The sequence below is a fragment of the Nicotiana tabacum genome, chromosome 22 (genome assembly GCF_000715075.1).
Source record: "Nicotiana tabacum cultivar K326 chromosome 22, ASM71507v2, whole genome shotgun sequence".
Taxonomy (NCBI): domain Eukaryota; kingdom Viridiplantae; phylum Streptophyta; class Magnoliopsida; order Solanales; family Solanaceae; genus Nicotiana; species Nicotiana tabacum.
This window is the reverse complement of record NC_134101.1, coordinates 156,978,428-157,004,665: the sequence shown is the minus strand read 5'-3', so window position 1 is coordinate 157,004,665 and position 26,238 is coordinate 156,978,428. Positions and strand designations below refer to the sequence as shown.

Here is a 26,238-nt window from a genome sequence, read left to right as displayed (position 1 = left end):
TATAATTCAAACAAGACATAAACATTTGTCTGGCTATACATTTTTCATTAAAGTTAAATTATTTTTGAAATGAAAAAAAAACGTAAAATTTTTTAATATTATTCAATTAAGTAAAAGTTCTTGGTAGTAAATTATTTCATATTTGTTATAAATATATTATATTATGGATGTTCATTTAGTACTCCGTTGTAAATAAGCTTCCTGAAGAAGCTTATCCATATGGGACTCCACCGTAAATATGTTTATCTATTTAGTACTATATTGGAAATAAGCTTCCTGAAGAAGCTTATCACTTCGGTACCCAGTTATGGATAAACATTACCCCCGGTAGAAGATTATCCATACCGGGTATAATGAGCTTATCTTTTCAGTACCCGGTTATGGATAAACATTACCCCCGGTAGAAGATTATCCATACCGGATATAATAAGCTTATCCATTCAGTACTCCGTTATGGATAAATATTGCTCTCAGTAGAAGATTATCCATATCTGGTACAGCAACAGCTTACACAGCAGCTTGTAGCAGCTTACACAGCAGCTTGTAGTAGCAGCTTACACAGCAGCTTATAGTAGCTTACACTGCAGCTTGTAGTAGCGGCTTACACAGCAGCTTGTAGTAGCAGCTTACAGAGCAGCTTCCTTTCTTCTATAAATAGAAGAGATTTCAGTTCATTATGTACATCAGTTTGAATTCGAATAATATATCAGTTTCTCTCTATACTTGTCTTTACTTTATAGTCTTTATTTCATAACACGTTATCAGCACGAGACTCTGCCATCTCGAGCAAATATTTTGAAAGTATCTGAGGTAAGAACTTTCTTTTCCTAAATAATGTCAAATCTTTCTAAACTTTTATTTGTAGCCCTGGATATATCGGGCAAAAGCTACATGTCGTGGGTGTTTGATGCTGAAATTCATCTTGATGCGATGGGTCTGGCAGACACCATCAAAGACAAAAATCAGCATCAAACCAAGACCGTGCCAAAGCAATGATATTCTTACGCCATCACCTTGATGAGGGCCTGCAAATGGAGTATCTTACTGTTAAAGATCCAGTCATACTGTGGAATAATTTGAAAGATAGATATGACCACCTGAACATGGTCGTTCTTCCACAGGCACGTTATGATTGGACTCATCTAAGGCTACAAGATTTTAAATCTATCAGTGAGTATAATTCTGCTATGTTCAGAATTATTTCCCAATTAAAATTATGTGGTGATAATATTACTGATCATGATATGTTGGAGAAAACTTTCACCACTTTTCATGCCTCGAATATGCTCCTGCAGCAGCAATATCGAGAGATGAGATTTAAAAAGTATTCTAAACTTATCTCACATCTTCTTATAGCAGAGCAACATAATGGGCTATTAATGAAAAATCATGAAAGCCGACCTATTGGTTCTTGTCCATTCCCTGAAGTGAATGAGACGAACTTCCACCAAGCTAAACATGGAAGAGGTCGTGGCCCCAGTCGTGGTCATGACCGTGGTCGGGGAAGAAACCCCAATCATGGTAATAATAATGCACCAAAGAAGCCTTCTCACCACCAGCAGTGGAAAAGGAAGGAACAAAAGCATGAAGCGGTGCAAGCGCCAAATGTAGAAAATGCATGTTATAGATGTGGAGGAAAAGGGCGTTGGTCACGTACTTGTCGTACGCCAAAGCACCTGGTTGAGCTTTATCAAGCCTCCCTGAAGAAGACAGAAAAATGCTGAAGCAAATTTTATTTCTGAAGATAATTTAGACTTCATGCATTTGGATGTAGCTGATTACTTTGCACTCCCAGAAGGAGAAACAAGTCATGTAATCGGTGGTGAATCTGTAGAAATGTAAATATTTTAATTTTTGTTATTTGTAATAGATAGTATGGTTATGTAATTGTTGTACATAAAGAAAAATTATGATTTGATAATGATGTTTACTATAATATATCTTATTTATGTCATTTTAAAGAATATGGATAATATTATTAGATCAACTTAAACTCTAGCAGAGTTTGCAAGAAATATACAACCACCAGAAGTAGTTATAATTCATATATCTCATTGTAATTATATTTTGTTAACCACCAGAAGTGGTATATGTCTATGATCACCAGAAGTGATAATTTAGGCTTTCTATAGTTACAATTGAAGATAAGCTACATAAATATTCTCTATATTAAATGCACGTCTCGATTTGCTCCTGAAGTAGTAAATATTTTAAAAGAGGCTGAGGTATCACAATTTGATGTGATTAATGCGCATTCAGATAATTATGTTCGATTTCCTGAAGGATGAGAACTTTTGATAATATTAATCCATTCCCTGAAGTGGATGTGACAATACTAATAAGTCGGGTAAATATGAACGCGCTCTTGATGTGAATACATTACAATTCACCTCCAGAAGAGTTAATATAATTGAGAGAATATATACTCAATATTTCGTATTTTAAATTTGCTCATGAAGAAGTAACACAGTTGAAATTGCCTCCTGAAGTGGAAAAATATTATGAAGAAGAGTTTTCGTGTGCTTAAACAATTGTTTTACATTATTTATTTGATTGTGATTTTCTCTCATGACACCAGCAGTGTCTGAGCAATATTTGATAGTACAAAATGTATCAATAACTCCTGAAGAGCTAAATGTTTGCCTAAAGAATACATGACACCAGTAGTGCCAGATAAATATTAGATTGTGGATAATAAATTAAGGCTCTCGAAGATCTTATATACAAATATGTCATTCATATTATATGATTATGGTCAAAACATATGTTGTAGTAAACCTGAAGTTTACTAATACAAATGGCTATCATAGTGAGACTACAAATGATTGGAAGATTGATAATCTTCATGTTTCCACAATCATAGGGGGTAAAATAATATGTATGTGAGAAGTTACCCGCCTTATTCTTTAATTTGTACTATATCATGTATCACAGTAAACTAGAAGTTTACTAAAGCAAAAGTTTATGCCATAGTAAACCAGAAGTTTACTAAGAGATAGCACATGACATGATAAACTTGAAGTTTTCATTTGCCATTTTTAAATGAGCTATTTGAAAATCCAGATAAGCATATACTAAAGAACTAGAAGATTCTTCAGGAATTCTCATGTGTTGCTTGTTCTCATAATGAATTGATTATACCAGCTAAAGTTGGGACTAAGACCCCTGATTCTGAAATATATAAAAGGTGAATATGGGCCCGTTCACCTATCATGTGAACCACTTATAGGTGCATATATGAGATGATTACATGTGTAATTATTGTCACCCTGCAGTTTGGCATTTGGAATTACTTTTCTCGATTAAGAGCATAATTTTCAGATTATGAAATCAAGACAGTTCATCTTGATAATGCTGGTTTATATCCAAGTTGGTTTAGCATTGAATACCTCCTATTAATGTCTAAACCATTGCTTATGAGAACAAAGCTTCATGTGTTGGTCTAAGATTTTCTAAATTGCATATAGCAGCACTTGTATGCATCAGATCAACAATATATGATAAGTCCTCCCTTCACAATTGGTTTAGGATCAGAAACCAAATATTTTTACTATCTTTTATTGTGTGGTATGTGATTAATTTCTCTACCATAATACACAAAGATATGTTTCCCAAAGATGATTGAGGATATATGTTAGTTTTTCTAACATTTGAAGGATGAAATAAACAGTTGAAAAATATGTTATATGAATCGAATTATCATGATCCTCACTTAGAAGATAATTCAAGTCGAATGCCAGAAGCATTTGCTGATCCAAAATTAAATATCATATTTCAGCTGCAAATGCTCCTATTAAAATTAAAGTCCCTGAAGGATAGAGTTTACTGTACGCATGAAGCGTGGTAGACCAATCGGTTCCAAAGGTAACAATCCTTGAAAAATAGTAGGAGCTAATGATCGAAATGATCATAATGAGGAGGAAATAAGCTCTAGAAGAGACCACGACATAACATTTCATGAAACTCCCGAAAAAGTTCAGGTACCTGAAAATAAAGAAAGTGATGAGATCTCCACAAGTTATGTCGCTTCGGAACTGACACAAAATGATCGTCGACGATATATTTAATACAATATAGTGCACAATATTGTAAACGGTTGTGAGGATCGGACTAGCAGTCCAGACACTTGAAGATGTCGTACCATTTAGATACAAGTCTTAACCTATATGACTTATTTGGCTAAATCTATATGAAGATCCTTGAAGAATTGAAATTGCCCGAAACATATAATTCAAAGTCTTGAGAAATGTACTCGATCAAATTATAAAGATCTTTGTACGGTTTAAAGCAATCTGGGCGCATGTGGTATAATCGCCTTAGTGAATATTTGCTGAAAGAAGGTTACATAAATTATGTTATTTGTCCATGTATTTTTATAAAGAAAATGTCATCAGACTTTATTATACTTGCTGTTTATGTTGGTGACATAAATTGGAACTCCAGAAGAGCTCCAAGAGGGTCTTAAAAATGCTTTTACATGGACAAAGTGTACCCATTAAGTACACCATTGGATATTCAATCACTTGAAGTGAATAAGGATCTGTTCCAACCTCTAGAAGAGGATGAGGAGCTCCTTGGTCCTGAAATACTCTATCTCGGTGTAGATGTTGCACTTATTTATCTTGCTAATGCTAACAAAAGTGGTGCAGATCATATTGGTAATGCAGGTTATTTATCCGATACCCATAAAGTTCGATTTCAAACCGGCAAGCAGGGAATGCATATGATTGAGATCAGTGATTCATTCGAGAAACATGTGGGTTGGAATGTGATAAAAGACCCACAATATTATACGGAGACAATGTTTCATGCATATCGCTATTAAAGGGAGGATTTATAAAAGGAGATAGAACGAAGCACATTTCATCAAAATTGTTCTAAACACACGATCTTCAGAAAAGTGGTGACATTGATGTGCAACAAATCCGTTCAAGTAATAATCCAGCAGATTTATTCACTAAATCTTTGCCAACTTCAACTTTTGAGAAGATGGTATACAAGACTGGAATGCGGAGACTCAAATATTTGAAACAAGGTTTTCATTAGGGGGAGTAAAATACGTGATGCACTCTTTTTCCCTTACTAAGGTTTTCCCATGGGGTTTTCCTTATAAGGTTTTTAATGAGGCACCTAGCAATGCGTCTTACTAAATATGTGTACTCTTTTTCCTTCACTGAGATTTTTTTTCCCACGTGGTTTTTCCTAGTAAGGTTTTAATGAGGCACATTATCTTTTAATGAACATCCAAGGGGGAGTGTTATAAATATATTATATTATGGATGTTCATTTAGTACTCCGTTGTAAATAAGCTTCCTGAAGAAGCTTATCCATATGGGACTCCACCGTAAATATGTTTATCTATTTAGTACTATATTGGAAATAAGCTTCCTGAAGAAACTTATCACTTCGGTACCCAGTTATGGATAAACATTACCTCCGGTAGAAGATTATCCATACCGGATATAATGAGCTTATCTTTTCATTACCCGGTTATGGATAACAATTACCCCCGGTAGAAGATTATCCATACCGGATATAATAAGCTTATCCATTCAGTACTCCGTTATGAATAAATATTGCTCTCAGTAGAAGATTATCCATATATGGTACAACAGCAACTTGCACAGCAGCTTGTAGCAGCTTACACAACAACTTGTAGTAGCAGCTTACACAGCAGCTTATAGTAGCTTACACTGCAGCTTGTAGTAGCAGCTTACACAGCAGCTTGTAGTAGCAGCTTACAGAGCAGCTTCCTTTCTTCTATAAATAGAAGAGATTTCGGTTCATTATGTACATCAATTTGAATTCGAATAATATATCAGTTTCTCTCTATACTTGTCTTTACTTTATAGTCTTTATTTCGTAACAAAGTTATAGTAATAAATAGTTTAGCTTTAAAAATCTTATATGTTAGAACTCTTACTGAATTTTCCTTTGATCTGGTGCTCACTTCTCCCTCCCCGAAAAATGTTAGAATGTCAATTTCTTCACAGAAAAATGCTTCCGAATAAACTCATTAGCGTCGCCCTTTTCTTCTTTGCTTCATCTCTCTTCATTTCTTCTTCCTTTTCAGCTGTTTTAGCACCAATTACCAAAGACCATGCAACTCGTCTATACTCGCTCTCAGTTTACCTCAAAACCCCTCCAAACCTCACAAATCTCCTTCTTGATTTGGGCGCTTCTTTCAGTTGGGTTGATTGTTCCAATAATAACTACATTTCCTCTACTTACCGAACCCTCTCCTGCGATTCCCCTTTGTGCTCTGCTCTTGGCTCACGCGCTTGTGCTAAGTGTTTTCACTCTCCTACCCCTCATTGTTCTAATAATCCCTGTACTCTTTCTCCTTTAAATTCTGTCACACACAAATTTTCGACCGGAAAGGCTATTGTTGACTCGCTTGCGTTGCCGGTCACTGACGGTCGGAATCCGGGTCACCTCAGGAGCTTTTCCGAGTTCCTGTTATCTTGCTCTAAGTCGTCTTTGTTGAAAGGCCTTACGAAAGGTGTAGCCGGTTTGGCCGGTTTAGGCCGGTCCAGATTCTCTCTCACCACACAGGTTGGAGTGTATCCGATGTCTTCTGTTGTTGCAATTCTTGAAAATTCTTTTAACTTTAATTTTTTATAATTTTGATATGTATTAAAGTTTTTTTCCCGTAAAATGAATTGAAGAAAATACTACGCAGAAGATAAAATGATGTACGTTTGATTATAATTTTTCATATTTACAAAGAAGACAATATGAATTAGTTGAATTAAGTTCGAATCATGCTAGTACGTTTATTTTAGGTCGTTGTTAGGAATCTTTTAGTCTTATTATAGATTACTCTGTCAATAGAAAAGCTAATTTTCTTATAATAGGAGGATAGTTTACTGGAGTGACCTGGACAACACAAAATTAATATAACTTAGTTTAGAATTGAGGCATAGTTATTATTACAAAATCATAAATTATATAAAAAGTTTCAGGTAATATCTAAATATATTTAACTATAATAAGCTATGATTTTATACTATTTTGCGTACGTAGCTTATTATAAGACCAAAAAAGTTTTTTTTAAAGAAATTAATGTCAGTATGATATAGATGAGTTAATCTTCATACTTCATATGAACTTATTTAAGACCTTAAGTTCATCTTTTACAGGTTAGCACTGCCTTTTCGTCCGAACGCACATTTGCTCTGTGTCTATCCGGTTCGCCTTCAGCTCCTGGAGTGGCTTTTTTCGGTTCATCTGGACCGTATTACTTCCTCCCCGAAATAGACCTCTCAAAAACCCTCCGGTTCACTCCACTTCTCTTGAACGCATTTCAGAGTGACTATTTCATTAATTTGACTTCCATAAAAGTCAACGGCGTCACCGTGCAACTGAGCCGAAAGATCCTAGCCGTTGATGAACATGGTTTCGGTGGGACCAAGCTGAGCACCGTAACTCCATACACCTTACTACACAGTAGCATCTACAAAGCGTTCACCGAGACATTTGTAAATCAATCAACTAAGCTCAACCTCACAGTAACAAATCCTGTGGAACCATTTAAGGTTTGTTATAATGCAGATGAGGTAATGGAGACTAGGGTGGGACCAGCCGTGCCGACCGTTGACCTCGTGATGCAAGGTGATGATGTGTTTTGGAGGATATTCGGATCAAATTCAATGGTTAGGATATTTCGAGATGGTGTTGATGTGTGGTGTTTAGGATTTTTGGATGGTGGGGTTAAGACTAAGACATCTATTATAATTGGGGGACATCAAATGGAGGACAATCTATTGCAATTTGATTTGAGACAACAGAGATTAGGGTTTAGTTCATCAGTTTTGGCATACAACACCACATGTTCCAATTTCAACTTTACCACGGCTAGTAACTTGAGTTGAAATTAACCTAAAGCAAGACACTATATACCCTGGTTTTGTTTTTAATTATATAGTTTGAATGTACTTACGAATATTGTAAGGTATGCCGTCTTTGTTACTATTAATTTCAAGCATTTTATTCTGATATCTGAAATTTGTTGATTTTCAATACACTGGAACTTACAACAAGAGAAGAATACTCTAAAATTCAGAGTGAAATACATAGGAAAAACCAATATAGAATACATGTACTTGCACTACTTTATTAAATTTATGATAGTATCCGCCCGATGAATGGAAATTATTGATTTCCACTTGTACATTAAACTAGAAGAGTACCTTCCATAACAACAACAGCTTTCCCTCTCAGAAATACCCTCTGATTCTCCTCGTCTAGATGCACGTTCACAACGCCACCTCTAGTTGAGGCCTGAACCACAAAACAATACAAGTCAATAGGGAAAAGAGAACAAATGTGGTTAGATAAGTACCAGATTGCACAAACACATGGATAAGAATTTCAGCTTGTGCTTTTCGTGCCCACTGGAGCAGAGGCGGATCAAGAATTTAAACTTATTTAGCTGGATTTTTAATACATATACAGGGCCTAAGCCAAAGTTACTAGGTTCAGATAAACCTGTAACTTATTCATTGGCTCTGCCCCTGCACCGGAGGGGATGGGGGAAGTTGGTAGAAAAGAGGAAGTACCGCTAAAGCAACAAAGTCACATTTGCCAAGCTTTTTATGCCAATAAGGAGCCAAAGCACAATGAGCACTTCCACAAACAGGATCCTGAAAAGTTTTGTTTGAGAAAACAAAAATATGAACAGGTGAGATATCTAAGAAGCATGAGCTATACCAACATATAGACCTGTAGTTGGCCAAGGTATAATAAATAATATCTACAGTATATAATTGGCTTAATTCTATAGGTTGTGCAAATTCAGCACTACCCTTTTCATTGACTATGATCTGTTTGAACGCAATTTATTACTGTATTACTGTATACCAAGTTCTGGCAGTTACCTCATTGATTCCGAACTTTGGCCAGAAGTAGCGACTATGGAAATCAAAGCCAGAATCCCTTGGAGCAGGTCCAGTTATTACTATACCTTTGCCAGGGAAATTCATTATTTGAGCAAACTGAGGTTGGCATTCCACCACTGCCTCTCCTGATGGGAGCAATATCTGGAAAAAACAAAAATTTCTTCATATCCCTAGAAAGGGCTAATTTTAATTAAAATTTGTCTACGATGCCTTGTCCTAGGATTGAAAGCAATTTCCTTTTCGTTCTTTCTTGTATGTTCTTCATGTTTGTACCTTTATATATGCACTAGTGAATATAAAAGGTAAATAATACGTACAACATAATAGCCGTGAGATGTGTCACTGATCTCAACCACAGATGCACCATTCAAGCTTTCAGAAATTGCAGCAACATCAGCAGAACTCGTCTCGGCTACTTGGACAACAGGAAAATCCAATTCAATTGAGTAATCGTCCTGAGATTTTGGAGCTTTGGTTTCTGGAACTCTTTTGGCAGTTAAAATTCCTGACTTTGTTGAAAACTCAATCGTATCAGTTTTAACTAAGCCATAGGCAAACAGAAAGTGTGCAGCTGCTAGCGTTGCATGTCCACATAGATCTACCTGCAAAGCACAAATGAAATTCCTTTGCTAAAGAGTGAATTACTTGCACTCATTCAGAAAGAAAAATAAGCAGGAAACAGATGCTGGGTTTAGCTTTTTCAAAACAGATACTACTGCTCTTTTATTCATTTCAATAAACACTTTTCAAACTTATGGATTCCATTTCTCCCCAGTTTTACCAAAAACAAATTTTCAGAGAGATGAGCTCCAAACTTTATTCTCCAATTAACAAATCTTACCCACTAAGTAAAAGTGCTTTGCATATTGTATTGCCTGAATTCAGGATTTAAACTGTATGAGTTCCAAATTTGTTTGCTAATTAATAACTTTACCAAAATTGATCAAGTAGAAAGGATCGGAGGGTATAGAGTTCATACTGCCTTCCTAGTGTTAAATAAGACAGAGGAATAAAATTAAAGCTAAGTATCGGAAGGTTTGATTGAGTAACAGTTGTTTGAAGTTGAAAGAGGAGGTAGCTAGACAGGCTGACCTCAGTAACCGGAGTGAACCAACGAAGGCCAAATGTGGGGTTAGCTTCATTAGATAGGGTAAGTGGCTGAGTGAGATAACAAGTTTCAGAGATATTGAACTCAGTAGCAACAGACTGTAACCATTCATCATCTCTGTCTTCTTCTAATAAGCAAACAGCTGCTGGGTTCCCTTTGAATGCTGCGTCAGTGAAGGCATCCACCTGTGATGAGTTCAATAACCATTTGAAAAAATGAAAATACCATTCAAGAAACATAATAAATGTGTGAGACAGAAATTACTTACCACACAGTACTTCACGGGTTTCATGGCCATTGTACTAAACAAACAAGATTAGTCAAGGAAGAAATTAGTGCCCTGGAATAACCACGAGATATTTAGGATTTTATAGGGACTAGTTAATAAAGCAGTCGCAGTGTCACTTAGTCAATGGATGGCTCTTGGCGATCAAGTTACCCAAGATCAAATTGTATTTCCCAACCTTTCTTTTTTATTCTTTCTTCATTTGACTATGCATAGTGAATCTTAACTGGCGACTGCGACCATCAGTAATTAACTTGGATTATTTGATCTCATTTTGACACTAGCTACTTTTTCAAGTTTTATTTTTAGTCATCACTAGTTGTTTTACTCATTTGCCAAAATAAAAGTATGCTTAAAACAAGACAAACAAATACTTAGCTATTTATATTTTTCAACTACTTATAAGGAATGAAGTTATTCGAAACAACGTGAGAGTGGTTTCGGTGGAGGACAAGATGCGGGAAGACTTAGATGGTTCGGGCATATAAAGTGGTGAGACACATATATCCTATGAGGAGATGTGAGAAGTTGGTCTTGGTGGGACCGAGGAGAAGTAGATGCAGACCTAAGAAGTATTTGGACGAAGTGATTAGGTAGGACATGGTACTGCTTCAGCTTATCGAGGATATAACCTTTAATAAGAGGGTGTGAAGGCCGAACATTAAGGTAGAGGGTTAATAAGTAGTAGAGTGCTTTTCTTTTCTTATGTTAATAGCAAATATAGAGAACTTGTAGTGATAGAATAGTTTTCTTACAATATTTAGACGCATTTAATCGGAGCGAACGACCTGAACAACAATAATTCATATAACTTGTTTAGAATGGAGACACACTTGATTGTTATTATAGTAGAATCAGAAAATATCTAGATATATTTTACTGTAATAAGACATGTCTTTATATTATTATATCTGTATGGGTCAAAATTAGATCAGAGAAATTCGGGACGCGGAGACGTAAGGTCAAGGTCGGACAAATTGAGGTCGGACAGTCATCAATAAAGTCGAGGTCGGACAGGCCAAAGTCGAGCAGTGATGAAACAACTAGTCTTGTAGAATCCTCAAAAGGAATATTCTACCGAATATTCCCTCTAAATTGTACCTTTTTTTAGGGATTTTCTATGGATACCTCTCTTGTAAATAGGAGGGGAGGACTTCCCAAAAGGGGGGTCGAGCTCTCTCTCTCTCTCTCTCCCTCTCCCTCTTTCTAGAAGATACGTAAACACACCTCTCCAAAGAAATAAGAGGATATGTGATCCCATATCTTTATCAGATCCAAAAGGGTCCTAAGGTTCTTGTATTTGCCTATTATTCATCTTTATTAAATGAAAGAAGATCCGTCTCACTGAAGATCGGGTGAATCTTTTCCTTTATTCACATTTTTGTTACTTAATGCATCTTTCTTTATGTTATTAAATCTGGCCATAATCGCCGTCAACATTTATATTCGGCTATGTTTTCTAATTCGTATTATTCATCTCGGATCTAGAGTTAATTACCTTTAACTAGGATTAACCCCTTCATCTTCTTTGATTAATTTGCTTAAAAAGAGTTTAAAATCTTTTGAGTCAAATTGTATCTTGGTCACGTACATTGTGTATTCCTTGTGAACTAATATTGATTTTTATTTATTACTAAAACATGTGTCCGTTTGCAGTATAAAATAAAATTTAACGGGAAAAAAGTGGAAGCTCAAAATTATGAAGTGACCTTATTTCTGTGACCTCGTAGTTAAACTCGAAACAATTGAATATCATCTGAATATGCGATAAAGAATTATATTTTGTTAAGTAGGTATACTTTATAGTTAATATTAATTTTGATGTTCCGAGTACAAATAAGATAAACTTCAAAATAAGATGGATATTGATGGTTTTCCATTCCAAAAAGGTTAATTTCTTAAAGCGCAATACAAAAGGCTTCGTTTTGGCTTAGATGGATTTTAGTCCATATATAACTGTCAAGATCCAGATTTTTCATCCTCGGAAGTCGTGATGACGCCTACTCGTAGAAGCTAGGCAAGCCACGAAATATAAAAATTCTAACTCTTTCATTTTAATCCTTTTTAACAACTTGAATTAACAGGAGATCAACACTTTAAAATTAACGATAAACAGAATAAGCGGAAGACTTAAACAACTAAAAATAACCAAGCCAGTGCTACAATGCCAATATACTTCTCTACCCGGAACCTGGTATCACAATATTCACGGACGGACTAAGATTTACTACAGCCAATGTTTGAAAGGAATACAATCTGTCTCGAAATCTAATGAAAACAGAGTACATAATGAAATAGAAGAGAACGTTGGGCCTGCGGACGCCTGCAAGACTACCTCGGGATCTCTGGCTGGACTGAAGGCTGGCTCCCCGAGTACTACTGTCCAAAAACTGCTTCGATATCTGTATATAGTGCAGAGTGTAGCATCAGCACAGCCGACCCCATGTGCTAGTAAGTGCCTGGCCTAACCCCGGCGAAGTAGTGACGAGGCTATGACCAAACTCCAGATAAACCTGTGCAGTTATATAATATACAACGGAGAATAAACAGGAATAAACAATTTAAATGGGAGGGGGTACATGCTATAGGGAAAATATCAAATCAAGCAGAAACTTAAGAAAATAGGGGAGAACGATTCAAAATCTACAACAAAACAATAATAACACTATTGCGGCGCGCAACCCGATCCCTTGCCATTTAACTGGCGTGTAACCCGATCCATTTATATCACTGTTGCGGCAGCAATCCGATCCAATATAACGTTGTTGTGGCGTGCAACCCGATCCATATATAACATTGTTGCGGCGTGCAACCCGATCCCTATTTAGTATTATTGCGGAGTGCAACCCGATCCATATATTTATATACCTTTCATAACAACCATACCACGAGTCCCGGCAAGGGATCAACAATAATCTACTCTATCCCGGCAAGGAATTCAACAGTAAAAGTAATTACGTCCAGGCAAGGGAGAAACATCTATATGCAATGCTAACGCAACATCTACTCATCTCAACTAACACCAATACTCAGTCATAAATAACTTCTATGAAAAGAAACTCAATCCTTGCTCAATATCGAGAATCATCAATTAAAGCATCCGTAATATCATTTAAGAACACAACAAATTTCAATTTAAGACTCACGATCATGCTCGACACCAACGTATAGATACTCGTCACCATGCCTATACGTCGTACTCAACAAGAAGCAAATAGCAAATATGACACAACTCCTAATCCCTCAAGCTAAGGTTAGACCGAACACTTACCTCGATGTCTCGAACACAATTCACGATTCAATTATAGATTTACACCTTGATTCCACCACCAATTCGCTCGAATCTAGCCACAAGTTACTTAATTACATCAATAAACGCTAAATGAATCAACCTCAATGCATGAAAATGAGTTTTCTAAAGTTTTACCCAAAAAGTCAAAAATCACCCCAGGCCCACATGGTCAAAACCCGAGGTTCGAACTAAAACCCGATTACCCATTCCCCCACGAACCCAAAAATATAATTTGTTTTGAAATTGGACCTCAAATCGAGGTCCAAATCCCCAATTTTTGAAAAACCTAGGTTCTACCCAAAATACCCAATTTCCCCCATGAAAATCATTGATTTTAAGTTGAAATCATGTTAAAAGATGTTAATGATTGAAGGAAATGAGTTAAAATTAACTTACAATCGATTTGGAAGAAGAGTTGTTCTTGGAAAATCGCCCAAAGAAGTTTGTGTTTTGAAAAGATGTGAAAAATGGGTTTAAAATCGTCTAAGTATAAAGTTGCAGGTCGCAGATATAGGAAATGCGAACATCTGTTAAGTTGGAAAATGCGAAAAAGGGCTCGCATTTGCGAACCCTTCAGAAATGCTGGACTTTCGCCGAAAAAAATGTCGCATTTGCGACACATAAGTCACTTTTGCGATCACTGGCCAAATGGGAAACTTTGCATTTGCGAAGATAATCTCGCATTTGCGAGAGGGAGCTGGCCTGGGCTTCTTTTGCAATTGCGACAAGCAGCTCGCATTTGCGAGCCAGGCTTCGCAAATGCGAAGCCTGCAGGCCTGCTATGCACAGCTGAAAAACCTGCAATATTCTAAGTTCAAAATGCACCCCGTGGCCCATCCAAAACTCTCCCGAGCCCTCGGGGATCCAAGTCAATTATACACACAACTTCAAAAATATCCCACGAACTTATTCGTGTACTCATATCACCAAAATAACATCACGAACATCGAATTAAACCTCAAGATCAATGAAATTTCTCAAAACTTCTTTAAACATCAAATTTGCATTTAAGGTCCGAATCACGTCAAACGGATTCCGTTTCTTACCAAACTTCACAGAATTATCTTAAATCATATATAAGACCTGTACCGGGCGCCAGAACCAAAATACGGGCCCGATACCAATATGTTCTAATCAAAATTCATTTCCAAAACCTTTAAACAATTTCAGAAAATAATTTTCTTTAAAAATTTATTTCTCGGGCTTGGGACCTCGGAATTCGATTCCGAGCATACGCCCAAGTCCCATATTTTCCTACGGACCCTCCGGGACCATCAAATTACGGTTCCGGGTCCGTTTACCCAAAATATTGACCGAAGTCAAATTAATTTATTTTATAGTCAAAACTTATCATTTTTCACAGATTTTCACATATAGGCTTTCCGGCTACGCGCCCCTATTGTGCACGCAAATCGAAGTGATCTAAAAGAGGTTTTAAGCCTCAGAACGCAAAATTTCATTTAAAAACAAGTGATGACCTCTTGGGTCATCACAATAACACACAGGGTAAACTAAATAAAAATTTAAAAAATTGAGTAGCTTTTACTAAACCTATCTAATCTGCAACCTTCATGGGAGATTTGGCACACTAGAAGAATATTTGGGGTTTCTTGATGGCCTCATTTGCAACAAATTGGTTGACGTTTAGAAGAAGAATACTATTTGCGATCGTCACATCGATCAGGAGCCTCCAAAGCATTGCCTTATTCCTCACAACCAATTAGATTAGGGGTGGACATCGGTCGGTTCGGTTTGGTTATGAATATTATCGGTTATCGGTTTACAAATATCATAACCCGATAACCAAACTGATAAGATATTGGTTATCAGTTATTGGTTAATCGGTTATTGATCATTATCGGTTCGGTTATCGGTTTACCCGATAAGATAAAACAACTAAAACAATTTCACAATGTATAAAACTGTTTCACAATGTATAAAACTATTTCGGTATAAAACTGTTTTGCTAAAATAGTTTTATAAGATTTTAAGAACTGTTTTGCTAGAACTCTTTTCAGAACTGTTCTATTTCACAAAAATTTAACTTTACTGCAACATCCAATAAAATAAACACTAACCAAAGTTTCTATCTTTCATTCTTCAACCCCAAATCAAGCAGCGTATAGGGTCTTTGAACATTGATATCTGCCTTTTTACTCTAGTACAAAATTATGTATATAGATTAAAAAGTTTATTAGTTATGAAATATAAATTTTATAACAACTGACACAAGATAACTTTGTAATAGCTCAACAATTAAAGCACACGACAAATCTCACTTCAGCTTTCAAACAAACTAAGAAAAATCCAGAGCAAGAATGCTTTCAAACAAACTAAGAAAAAGATGAAGATGAAGCAACTAAAAACTTACACGAAGAATCAAGATGAAACTGAAGAATGCGGCTGAGAATGCGACTGAAGAGTGAAGTGAAGATGCGACTGAAGAATCTGATGGATCTGAGAAATGAAGTGAAGATGCGACTGAAGAGTGAAAGCAAGAAGCTGAGAAATGCGATTGACGCCAACCTGAGTCTTGACAGGCTGATTGGGAGAGGGCATGATGGACTGACGCCGGCCTGAGTCTTGACGGGGCTGACTGGTGAGGGCGTGAGGGGGAGAAACTGAGAAAGAAAAGAGAAATCAAAGAGTGAGTCAGTCAACTATGAATTATGAAACCCTAGTATGTATATACTTAAGGGTAAACTAGTAAATTAGTTAATCTTTATTGAGTTATCGATTTTACCCAATAACAGAATTGCCAAACCGAGCCCGAACCGATAACCCAATAATTTTTTTTAATCCGTTACCGAACCACTAACCCAATAACCCAATACCAATAATCCAATAAATAATTAACGGTTCGGATTATTAGTTTTACCCGATATATGCCCACCCCTAAATTAGATGCCTTCATATGATTCAATTCTTGGTATTATGAGTAGCATTTCCTGCCAATTTCAAGACTGTAATTAAGCTATATTCTAGATTTGTGACAATCTTATCCTAGCTGATCCATCCATATGATATTTCAAACTCAGAAAAAAAAATACACACACAAAAAAATATACTTAAAACCTCTATCATGCGAGCCAAAAATGTGGTCTCTTTCACATCTATATTTCCAGGAATTTCGTACCCATCATCCTCATAATACACTCCTAGAAAGAAATATATAAGTAATCATCTTCTAAAAATATATCTTAAATAAGAAAATCAAAACGCTCATGATTAACATATTTTATATACAACCCGGTGTTATATATTGGGTGAAAACGAGAAAGAATAATATATCAAAAAAATTAAGCCCAATATTAAACAAAAGCTATTTATAAACTACGTAAATCAATTTACATCAAACAAAACTCTAAGCAAGCGTTTGGACATAGATTTGATTGAAACTTGAAAAATTAGTTTTTGAAGTTGTATTGAAAAATAATTTTGAAAAGTTGAAGTTGTGTTTGAACATGCATTTATTTTAAAAAAAGTTAGAAATTTTGTGAGGGGAAGAAATTTCACCCAAAAACTACCCTAAACCAGTTTTTGGAAACTTGAAAATTGTTGAAGTTTTTTTTTTCTTTTTCCCAAAACATAATCATATTTCATAAACAAACAACGTTTTTAAATCTTTTTTTTTTTTGGAAAAATGAAGCCAGAATCTATGGCCAAAGAGTAGCCAACTCTTGAATCCAATAATCTCAATTAGTATGTGCATGTGGCAAGAATGAAGAGAAATAGGGTACTCATAATTTGGTAAATACCGAATTACTGTACCAAAATCAAAAATTTTGGTATTTGGTATACGGTATTTTAGTATTTGGTATGATATTTGGGTTAAGTTTAAAAAAGAAAATGGTATTAGGTATTTTAAAATAAAATACCGAAATACCGATACCATACCGAAATATACATTATATTACACAAAACACATATTATCAATTATAACATAAATATAAAAAATTTAAAATTTTACTTTCCTTTATTCTCAAAGTTCATCAATTAACTCTCAACAAGTAACAAGACATTTCTAAAGATCAAATATTCTTTAATGTACAATTTTCTCTATTTGGGTCGATATTTGCTAGTTTTGGACAAAATTTTTGTCAACAAATATTTTTCAGTTTTGTTTTTTTGAGTACTTTAATTAAGAATATTAAAGTGTATGGCTCTATGCACTAGTTAGTATTCAAACCGAATAAACCGAAATCGAAAGGAGAAAAATCGAACCATACCGAATTTAATTAGGTACGGTATTGATATAGAATTTTAAGAAATCGAATATCGAAAATATCGAACCGAAACATTTAAATACTGTACCGTACCTACCGACGAACAACCTAGGCTCTGCTATTCAAGGCACGCGGCCGTATAAATTGAAACACCAGCCATATTGGACATTTAAACTTTTCTTAAATACTGTAGACCTCTGGTGCTTCGTAATTAGTGCTCATTAAACTACATAAATGATATATTGACCCCAATGTCTCTTCATTTGCCCTCGGGCTTAGCTTATTTGAATTTTATGTGTAGCTGCTCAAGTGTACTTATTTCTAGAACAATATGGTATGACAGTTAAAATATTCAATTGCATTTAATATATATTAATTATAGAATGTAGCTGTTCAAGTTCTCCGTATTTCTTATAGCAACGAATACAATATTAGTTGATGTATTGGCGTATGAAAGAATTTTTTTCTAAGGGTATTATAGTCACTCAGTGTTTAATGGTAATTTAATAATTCAGGTTTGACTTTAGAGGTTCTCACTTTTAATATAATACTAGCCTCTCTAACGCACGTGTATTTCATCTCATTTCTTATAATATATATAGTTAATAATTTTTAGTATGCATACATATGCGAAAAGTATTTTAACTAATTGTAAATTTCATTTTAAATATACCAAAAATCAGTACTTTTGTTTGGTAAATATAGTCAAAAGTTGGCCGTTGGCACACTCTCTGATCATTTGTATTTCTACTCTTTTAGCCATTATACTATCAATTAAATTCGTTATATTTTTTTTTTGATATTTGATTGCGCCAATAGACAATGTTGGAAGCAGCACTCTTTGACCAACTTTATCTTCTTTATATCCTTTAGCCATAACAGTATCAATTGCGCCTAGGCATAATTATCTTCTCAAGATTGATTGCGCTGTTCTAAAATATTCAAGCCTCATTTTTTCTGTTTTAATGTACATGTCATGCACAAAATGTTGGTATTATTACTGTATTGGAAAAAATCAAGTTAACATTTAGAATTAATTATGTGCTGACATGTCAAGACACGTGGATCAATGAAAGAATAACAGCTAGCAAAGAATATTCAAAGAGACACGAGTCTTAATAGGTACAGGTGAAGATTCAAGAAAACAGGAAGGAGCGGTTACTCGGATCTCTTGGTAATTTGAAGAGACATCGGAGGAATGAACCTAGATAGAAAAAAGTGCAGATACGTATTATCCATAATTAATGAGCATCAATGATGGAAAACGTTATAGAATCTTCACGAAACAGTTACGATTACCAATTATAATGTTACATTAATGCCATTAAATGCTCATTATGGCTCTATTATGAGAGGAAAGAAACGTAGTATAAGAAATAGCTATAAAAGGAGAGAAATAACATTTGTAAAGGGACACAAATTCTTATTGGAATACACTGATTTACTTTGCTTTCTTTGCTTACTTAGCTATTTTTCAATTCAATTCTTCTTATTTGTTCCATATTTGATTATCAGTAACCCGAGTTCTTCTAAAATTAAGCTTTGACCGAAATTCCTATTTTCTGGTTAAATCCGTTACCAGAAATCTGATAATCTTTTACTTTCCAAATCAACTCTCTTGTCAAAACAATCATGTCGAATGTCAACGACAACAACCAACAAGATTTACAACACCAAGAAAATCAGCAACGACAGGAGAATCAACAAGGTGAAGGAACTCCAGCTCCATCACCATGAAACTCTCCTCGACAATCCCGAGAGGGGACTTCTGACGGATCTGAATCAAATACGAATAATCAGTTCGAAAATAACCAAGCTATTGATGAAACTTTGAAAAAATTAATCGCCCAACAGGTCAGTAACGCTCTTTAAGATTTTGCTAACCAGCTGCCAGGTGCTGCACCACCAACACCAACTCCAAACAACAATACCGTCGAAAATCCTCGCTCAGGACTCGCTAACTCAGGCAGTGGAGGAACTCCTAGCGAATCTCGTGATGGAGGCTCAGGTAACCCAGTCAATTCTGATTTACAGAATTTAGTAATAACTTTGCAGAAACAGCTCAAGGAGCAGAGCGATCGCATAGAGAAGATACCTGGAGTGTCACCTGTAATCAAGGAAATAGATATTGAAAAATACTCTCAACAACCTTGGAAGCCAAGTGCCGCTCCTTTACCAATTCTAAAGAAATTCAAGATCCCGATATTCCGAAATATGATGGAACAACTGATTCACTAAATCATGTAACCGCATTTACAACTGGTGTAAAGGGAAATGACTTGACCAAACAAGAAATTGAATCAGTACTGGTCAAAAAATTCTGTGAAACACTCACGAAGGGAGAATTAACATGGCATTCTCTTTTACCCGAAAATTCTATAGATTCTTATGCTCAGCTTGCAGATTCATTTATCAAAGCACACTCGAAAGCTCAAAAAGTTAAAAAAAGAATGGAGGACATTTTAAAAATAAAACAAGGAGATATAGAGATGCTCAGGGAATTCGTAGACAGGTTCCAGCGTGAAAGGATGATGTTGCCACGTGTACCTGATAACTGGGCGGCTATGGCCTTTGCCAGTAATCTAAATGAAAAAAGCTTAGAAGCCACGAGGAGACTCAAGGAAAGTTTACGAGAATTTCCAGCAACTTCTTGGAATGATGTTTATAACAGATACAACACGAAACTACAGATAGAAGAATATACCATCATTCAGTCTCGAAAAAATGAAAGGGTGAGTTCAAGATGAGCTGAAACCGAAAAAAGGTCCGGCAAAAACTGGTACGAGCCGTACATGGGACCAGCGGGGAGAGACTTGCATTCAAAATAGAAAAACCCAAGGTACGATCATAGATCAAGAGATAGAGAATCTGGTTCATCATCAAGGTTTGGAAAAGAACGAAACACGCGAGAGATACGAGATGATGACAGAAGCTCGAAGGCAAAAATCGGTGGTTACAGTTTTAATGTTAGCACATCCGAGTTGGTGGTTGTTTTAAGGAGCATGGGAGACAAGTCACGGTGGCCAAAGGAAATGAGATCAAACCCAAACAGGCGAAATCCTGATTTTTGGTGCGAGTTTCACAACGATCACGGTCACAAAACGACGGATTATAGATTGCTATAAGGTGAAGTAGAACATTTATTAAAACAAGGATATTTAACTGAATTGCTTAGTGAAAAAAAGGGAAAGGAAGCATATATGAAGAATAGGCAGGAGCCCCCAAAACCTCCTTCACCAAAAAGGACGGTTAATGTCATAAGTGGAGGAGAAGAGATCAATGGCGTACCGTATACGGCAACGAAGAAGGTGTCAAAAATAACAGTTACACACGGGAAGCGAGTTCGACAGGTTTTGGAAGAAGATAGTATTACATTTGATGATGCTGATACAGATGGCGTGCTAACTCTGGATAATGATGCACTGGTAATATCTTTACTTGTATATAATACTAATATAAAATGAGTTTTGATTGATCCAGGTAGTTCCGTGAATATCCTTCTGTTAAGAGTGGTAAACGAGTTGCAAGCCGATGATAAGCTGATTACCAAGGCACACACCTTGTCTGATTTTGACAACTCGAGCGTAGTAACAAACGGGAGATAATACTCACCACATTCGCAGAAGGAGTAGTCAAGGATACAAAATTTCAGGTGGTAGAAATGGATCTGGCTTACAATATGATTCTCGGCAGACCGTGGATCCACAAAAGATGTTGTTCCATCTACTTTGCATCAAGTTATCAAGTTTCCATCATAATGGGGGTATACGACAAATCCGTGTTCATAAACAAGCTTCACGAAGCATTAATTCTGTGGCAGATTCAAATGCAAAAGTGATGAAAAATATCAATCACAGAATTCAGTTGAGGATGCAGCAACACGAACCTCAACTGAAGATGGGCAACCGGATATAGATTCGAGGCCCGATAATATTCAGGAACCAGAAGAAAATGAAAATATCAAAACAACGATCGAGGAATTGGAAGTTGTGGTACTATTTGTACATTGGCCCGACAGAAAAGTCTACATTGGAACCAACCTCAGTCCAGAGATGAAACGTAAGTTGATTGAATTTTTAAAGGCTAACACAGATTGTTTTGCTTGGTCCCATTCAGATATGACAGGTATACCACCAGAGGTAATGACTCATAAATTAAATGAAGACCTATCATACCCACCTGTCAAACAAAAGAAAAGGAAGCAAGGCTCCTTCAAGAATCATGTGATTCAAGATAAGGTGCAAAAACTTTTAAAAATCGGGTCCATCCGCGAGGTAAAATATCTAGATTGGTTGGCTAATACTGTAGTAGTACCCAAAAAGAATGGTAAGTGGCGAGTTTGTGTAGATTATACTGATCTAAATAAGGCTTGTCCTAAATATTATTTTCCATTACCGCATATATATCAAATAATTGATGCTACTGCAGGGCATAAATTATTAAGTTTTTTAGATGCCTATTCAGGATATAATCAGATTAAAATGGATCGTCTAGATGAAGAAAAAACTTCCTTTATCACAGACAGAAGGACTTACTGTTACAAAGTTATGCCTTTTGGTTTAAAGAATGATAGGGCCACATACCAAAGGCTAGTGACCAAAATGTTCCAAGAACACCTAGGAAAAACCATGGAAGTGTATATAGATGATATGCTGATCAAATCACAACAAACATGGGAACATATTCAACAATTGACTGATATATTTCAGATTCTTCGCAAATTTAACATGAAGTTAAATCCTGAGAAATGTGCATTTGGTGTATCATCAGGTAAGTTCTTGGGATTTCTTATTTCTAACAGTGGCATTGAAGTAAATCCTGCGCAGATTAAAGCCATTGAAGAAATTCTAGATATACTCACGAGTAAAAAAGAAGTTCAAAGGCTGACAGGAAGAATAAAAGCCTTGGGGAGGTTTATTTCCAAATCATTAGAAAAGTGCTTCAAGTTCTTTTCAGATTTAAAAAAGCAAAACCAATTTGAATGGTCTAAAGAATTTCAACAAGCGCTTAAAAATTTAAAGGCGTACCTATCAAATCCACCATTTCTAGCCAAACCGAAAGATGGGGAGAAATTGCTTATCTACCTTGCAGTTTCAGCAGTAGCGGTAAGTGCTGTACTAGTTTGAGAAGACCAAGGTAAACAATCACCGATTTATTATGTTAGCAAATCTTTGCTAGATGCTGAGACTCGATATCCTCATTTAGAGAAACTTGCATTAACCTTAATTATGACATCTAGAAAATTGAGACCTTACTTCCAATGTCATCCTATCTCTGTAGTAACCGCCTACCCCTTACGTAATATATTGCATAAACAAGAGTTATCGGGTAGATTAGCCAAGTGGGCTATAAAACTAAGCGAATATGACATTATATGTCAACCTAGAACTGCAATAAAGTTACAAGTTTTAACTGATTTTAGCCAGGGGATACAGTTGGAGGAAGAAAAGAATTGCAGGTTTTTAACAGATCTAATCCAGGTGTCTGGACCTTATTAACTGACGGTTCATCAAATGTAAAAGGAGCAGGCCTAGGCATTGTCCTGGTACCACCTGCGGGTGAAACCATACGACAAGCAATAAAATGTCATCCAATCACTAATAATGAGGCGGAATATGAAGCTGCCATTGCAGGTTTAGAATTGGCGCGAGAGCTCGGAATAAAGCAGGTCATAATCAAAAGCGACTCGCAGCTCGTTGTTAATCAAATGCAAGGGACTTATACAGCTAGAGAAACAAGGATACAACAATACCTGGAAAAGGCACGAGATCTGTTTAGATAATTCCAAACTTGGAAAATCACACAGATACCAAGGAAAGAAAATGCTAAGGCAGATGGTCTTGCTAATCTTGTATCCGCTGTGGAAGTAACAAATTAAGAAAACACTTCCATGATACATTTATTTCATTTAGTGCTTGATCAAGACAAAAACGAGGTGAATTATAATTATCTAACTTGGGATTGGAGAAACGAGATTGTCAATTTTTTGCAGTATGGAATACTACCTGAAGATAAGAAAAAGGCTCAAGCACTTCGCCAAAAAGCTGCTCGTTACTGTTTAAATCATGGCAATTTATAGCGAAAAATGTTCGATGATCCTCTAGCAAGATGTCTCGGGCCTTCTCAAATGGAATATGTGATGAAAGAAATACACGAGGAACTCTATGGAAATCACGCCGAAGGGAGATCTTTAGTGAAAACCATAATTAGAGCTCGCTATTACTGGCCAAAAATGGAAGAAGAAGCGGAAAGCTTCGTGGCTAAATGTGATAGGTACCAAAGATATGGCAACAACATGCATCAGCCAGCTGAATTATTACATCCAGTTATTGCACTATGGCCTTTTATGAAGTGGAGGATGGATATTGTAGGTGCACTACCACAAGCAAAAGGTAAGGTAAGATTTTTGTTAGTACTCACTGACTATTTTACTAAGTGGGTAGAAGCAGGAGCCTTCAAACAGGTGCAAGAAAAAGAGGTCAGAGATTATATCTGGAGAAACATCATATGCCGATTTGGGGTGCCGAAGGAGATCGTATGTGATAATGGCCCACAATTCATAGGTGCACAAATCATAGAATTCTTCCAAAGGTGGCAAATTAAAGGATTACCTCGACACCTTACCATCCGGTGGGTAATGGACAAGCTGAATCAATGAATAAAGTCATTATCAACAATTTGAAGAAAAGACTGGAGGAATCAAAGGGCAATTGGCCAGAAGTATTACCCAGAGTCTTGTGGGCTTACCGAACAACATCAAAAACAACTACGGGAGAAACACCATTTTCACTTGTATACGGAGCTGAAGCCTTAATTCCAGTCAAAATTGGGGAGCCAAGTACGAGATATACTCAAGCTACTAAAGAGTTGAACGAAGAAGAGATGCGGGTAAACCTGGATTTACTTGAAGAAAGGAGGGAAACCACATTAATAAGGATGACATCACAAAAACAAGTTATTGAGCGCTATTACAATCGGAAAGCTCGTCTTAGATACTTCAAGATTGGGGACTACGTACTCAAGAAAGTTTTCCAATCCACGGGGGCAACCAATGTAGGAAAGTTGAGTCCAAATTGGGAAGGGCCTTACAAGATTTATGGTATCGCAAGAAAAGGAGCATACGAGCTTGAATCTTTGGATGACAAGATTCTACCTTCAAATTGGAATGATGTTAATTTGAAGAAATACTACTTCTAAGAGAAGGAAATACCAACAGTCAGGTATCCCCACTCACGAATTTTATTTTTGAATTATTAAAGTTGTACTAACGATTTTAGATGATAGGCAAAAAGCTAGCCCACACTAAATGATGAATTACGACCTGAAAGATACGAGGAAAGAACATAATTCCCGGTTTAGGGTTACAACTATTCTGATGGAAATTTAAATGGGTTAAGCAATTTTCATCTAAAATCGTATCTCCGAGTCTCGTATGTTTTTCCTTTTCAGGAAAAGGACCGCATGGAAGGAATAATCAAGTGCTCGAAATTTCATACTTCAAAGCTCAAACACTTGGGGGACTATATAATATACATATGATATATGTATAAGGAAGGCAAAGAAGGCTGAAACAATTAAATTTCAAGTCAAGCCTAAAGTCTACTCAATAAATATCAAGTTCAAAGCAAAGTCACGAGCCAAAAACGCAAGCCTGATCGAAAAACCTGTCAAGAATACACTCGTGGATACAAATTTCAACGAATGTTTAGGTTAAAGGCAGTATTTAGCCATGGGTCATAAAGAAATCCTTGGATTTTTTTTCTTTTTTACAAATCTGTTGTAAAAGAAAACAGTTACGGAAGAGTTATAGAAGATAATTAAATACATGTAAGGTATTATTCAAGCTTGACAAGTTCGAATGAAAACTTTTCTCAAAGTTATTCCAAGAAACATGAGTGTTCCTATTTCTCTTTTCGTATGATTACACCTTTATGAAGTTGAGACGTCTTCTTCATTAAGTGTCGTATATAAAAGGGCTCTCTTTTATAATTTATATTTGATTCAAAAATCCATGAAGTTAATTAAGCATTTCTAAAATGCAAAAAGTCAAAAGGGTAAAACAAAATCCCACGTATTAAAAACAAGACCTTGGACTTATAGGAATAGTAAGGTAAGGTTTAGCCCAGTTTGTGTTACCTTGGTCCTATGCCTTTGGAAATTATCCACACGGCTATGAGATTATATGCCCTCGTGAGACTTTGCCGGCAGCTACCCCATGAATCCTCTACACGAGGCTGCCATCATAAGACAATGTGAGGCGCATATGAGTGATTATATAACCAAGACATATGGGTAACAAAACCGATGCTATTGTCCCCCTTATTTGTACACTTCCTAATTGTTGTATTTTTCTTTTCTTTTATTAATAAAAACTAGCCCTAGGCGCTTGCCTAGCGGATTGCCAAAAAAAAAAAAGAAAAGAAAAG

At 36.0% G+C, this 26,238-nt stretch overlaps 2 protein-coding genes across 2 annotated transcripts; one reads left to right on the top strand and one right to left on the bottom strand.

The window, feature by feature from the left end:
* The first annotated feature begins 5,817 nt into the window (after window positions 1–5,817).
* On the top strand, window positions 5,818–7,950 carry LOC107769583 (putative aspartic proteinase GIP1). Its single transcript, XM_016588807.2, has 2 exons — window positions 5,818–6,555; window positions 7,143–7,950. Exons 1-2 carry the CDS (start codon window positions 5,908–5,910, stop codon window positions 7,872–7,874), a joined length of 1,380 nt encoding a protein of 459 aa, XP_016444293.2. The 5' UTR covers window positions 5,818–5,907; the 3' UTR covers window positions 7,875–7,950.
* Window positions 7,951–7,987: 37 nt separating this feature from the next.
* Window positions 7,988–10,622, bottom strand: LOC107769584 (uncharacterized). Its single transcript, XM_016588808.2, has 6 exons — window positions 10,277–10,622; window positions 9,993–10,193; window positions 9,218–9,502; window positions 8,880–9,041; window positions 8,562–8,645; window positions 7,988–8,283 (listed from the first exon to the last, which is right to left on the bottom strand). Exons 1-6 carry the CDS (start codon window positions 10,304–10,306, stop codon window positions 8,176–8,178), a joined length of 870 nt encoding a protein of 289 aa, XP_016444294.1. The 5' UTR covers window positions 10,307–10,622; the 3' UTR covers window positions 7,988–8,175.
* Window positions 10,623–26,238: the final 15,616 nt, after the last annotated feature.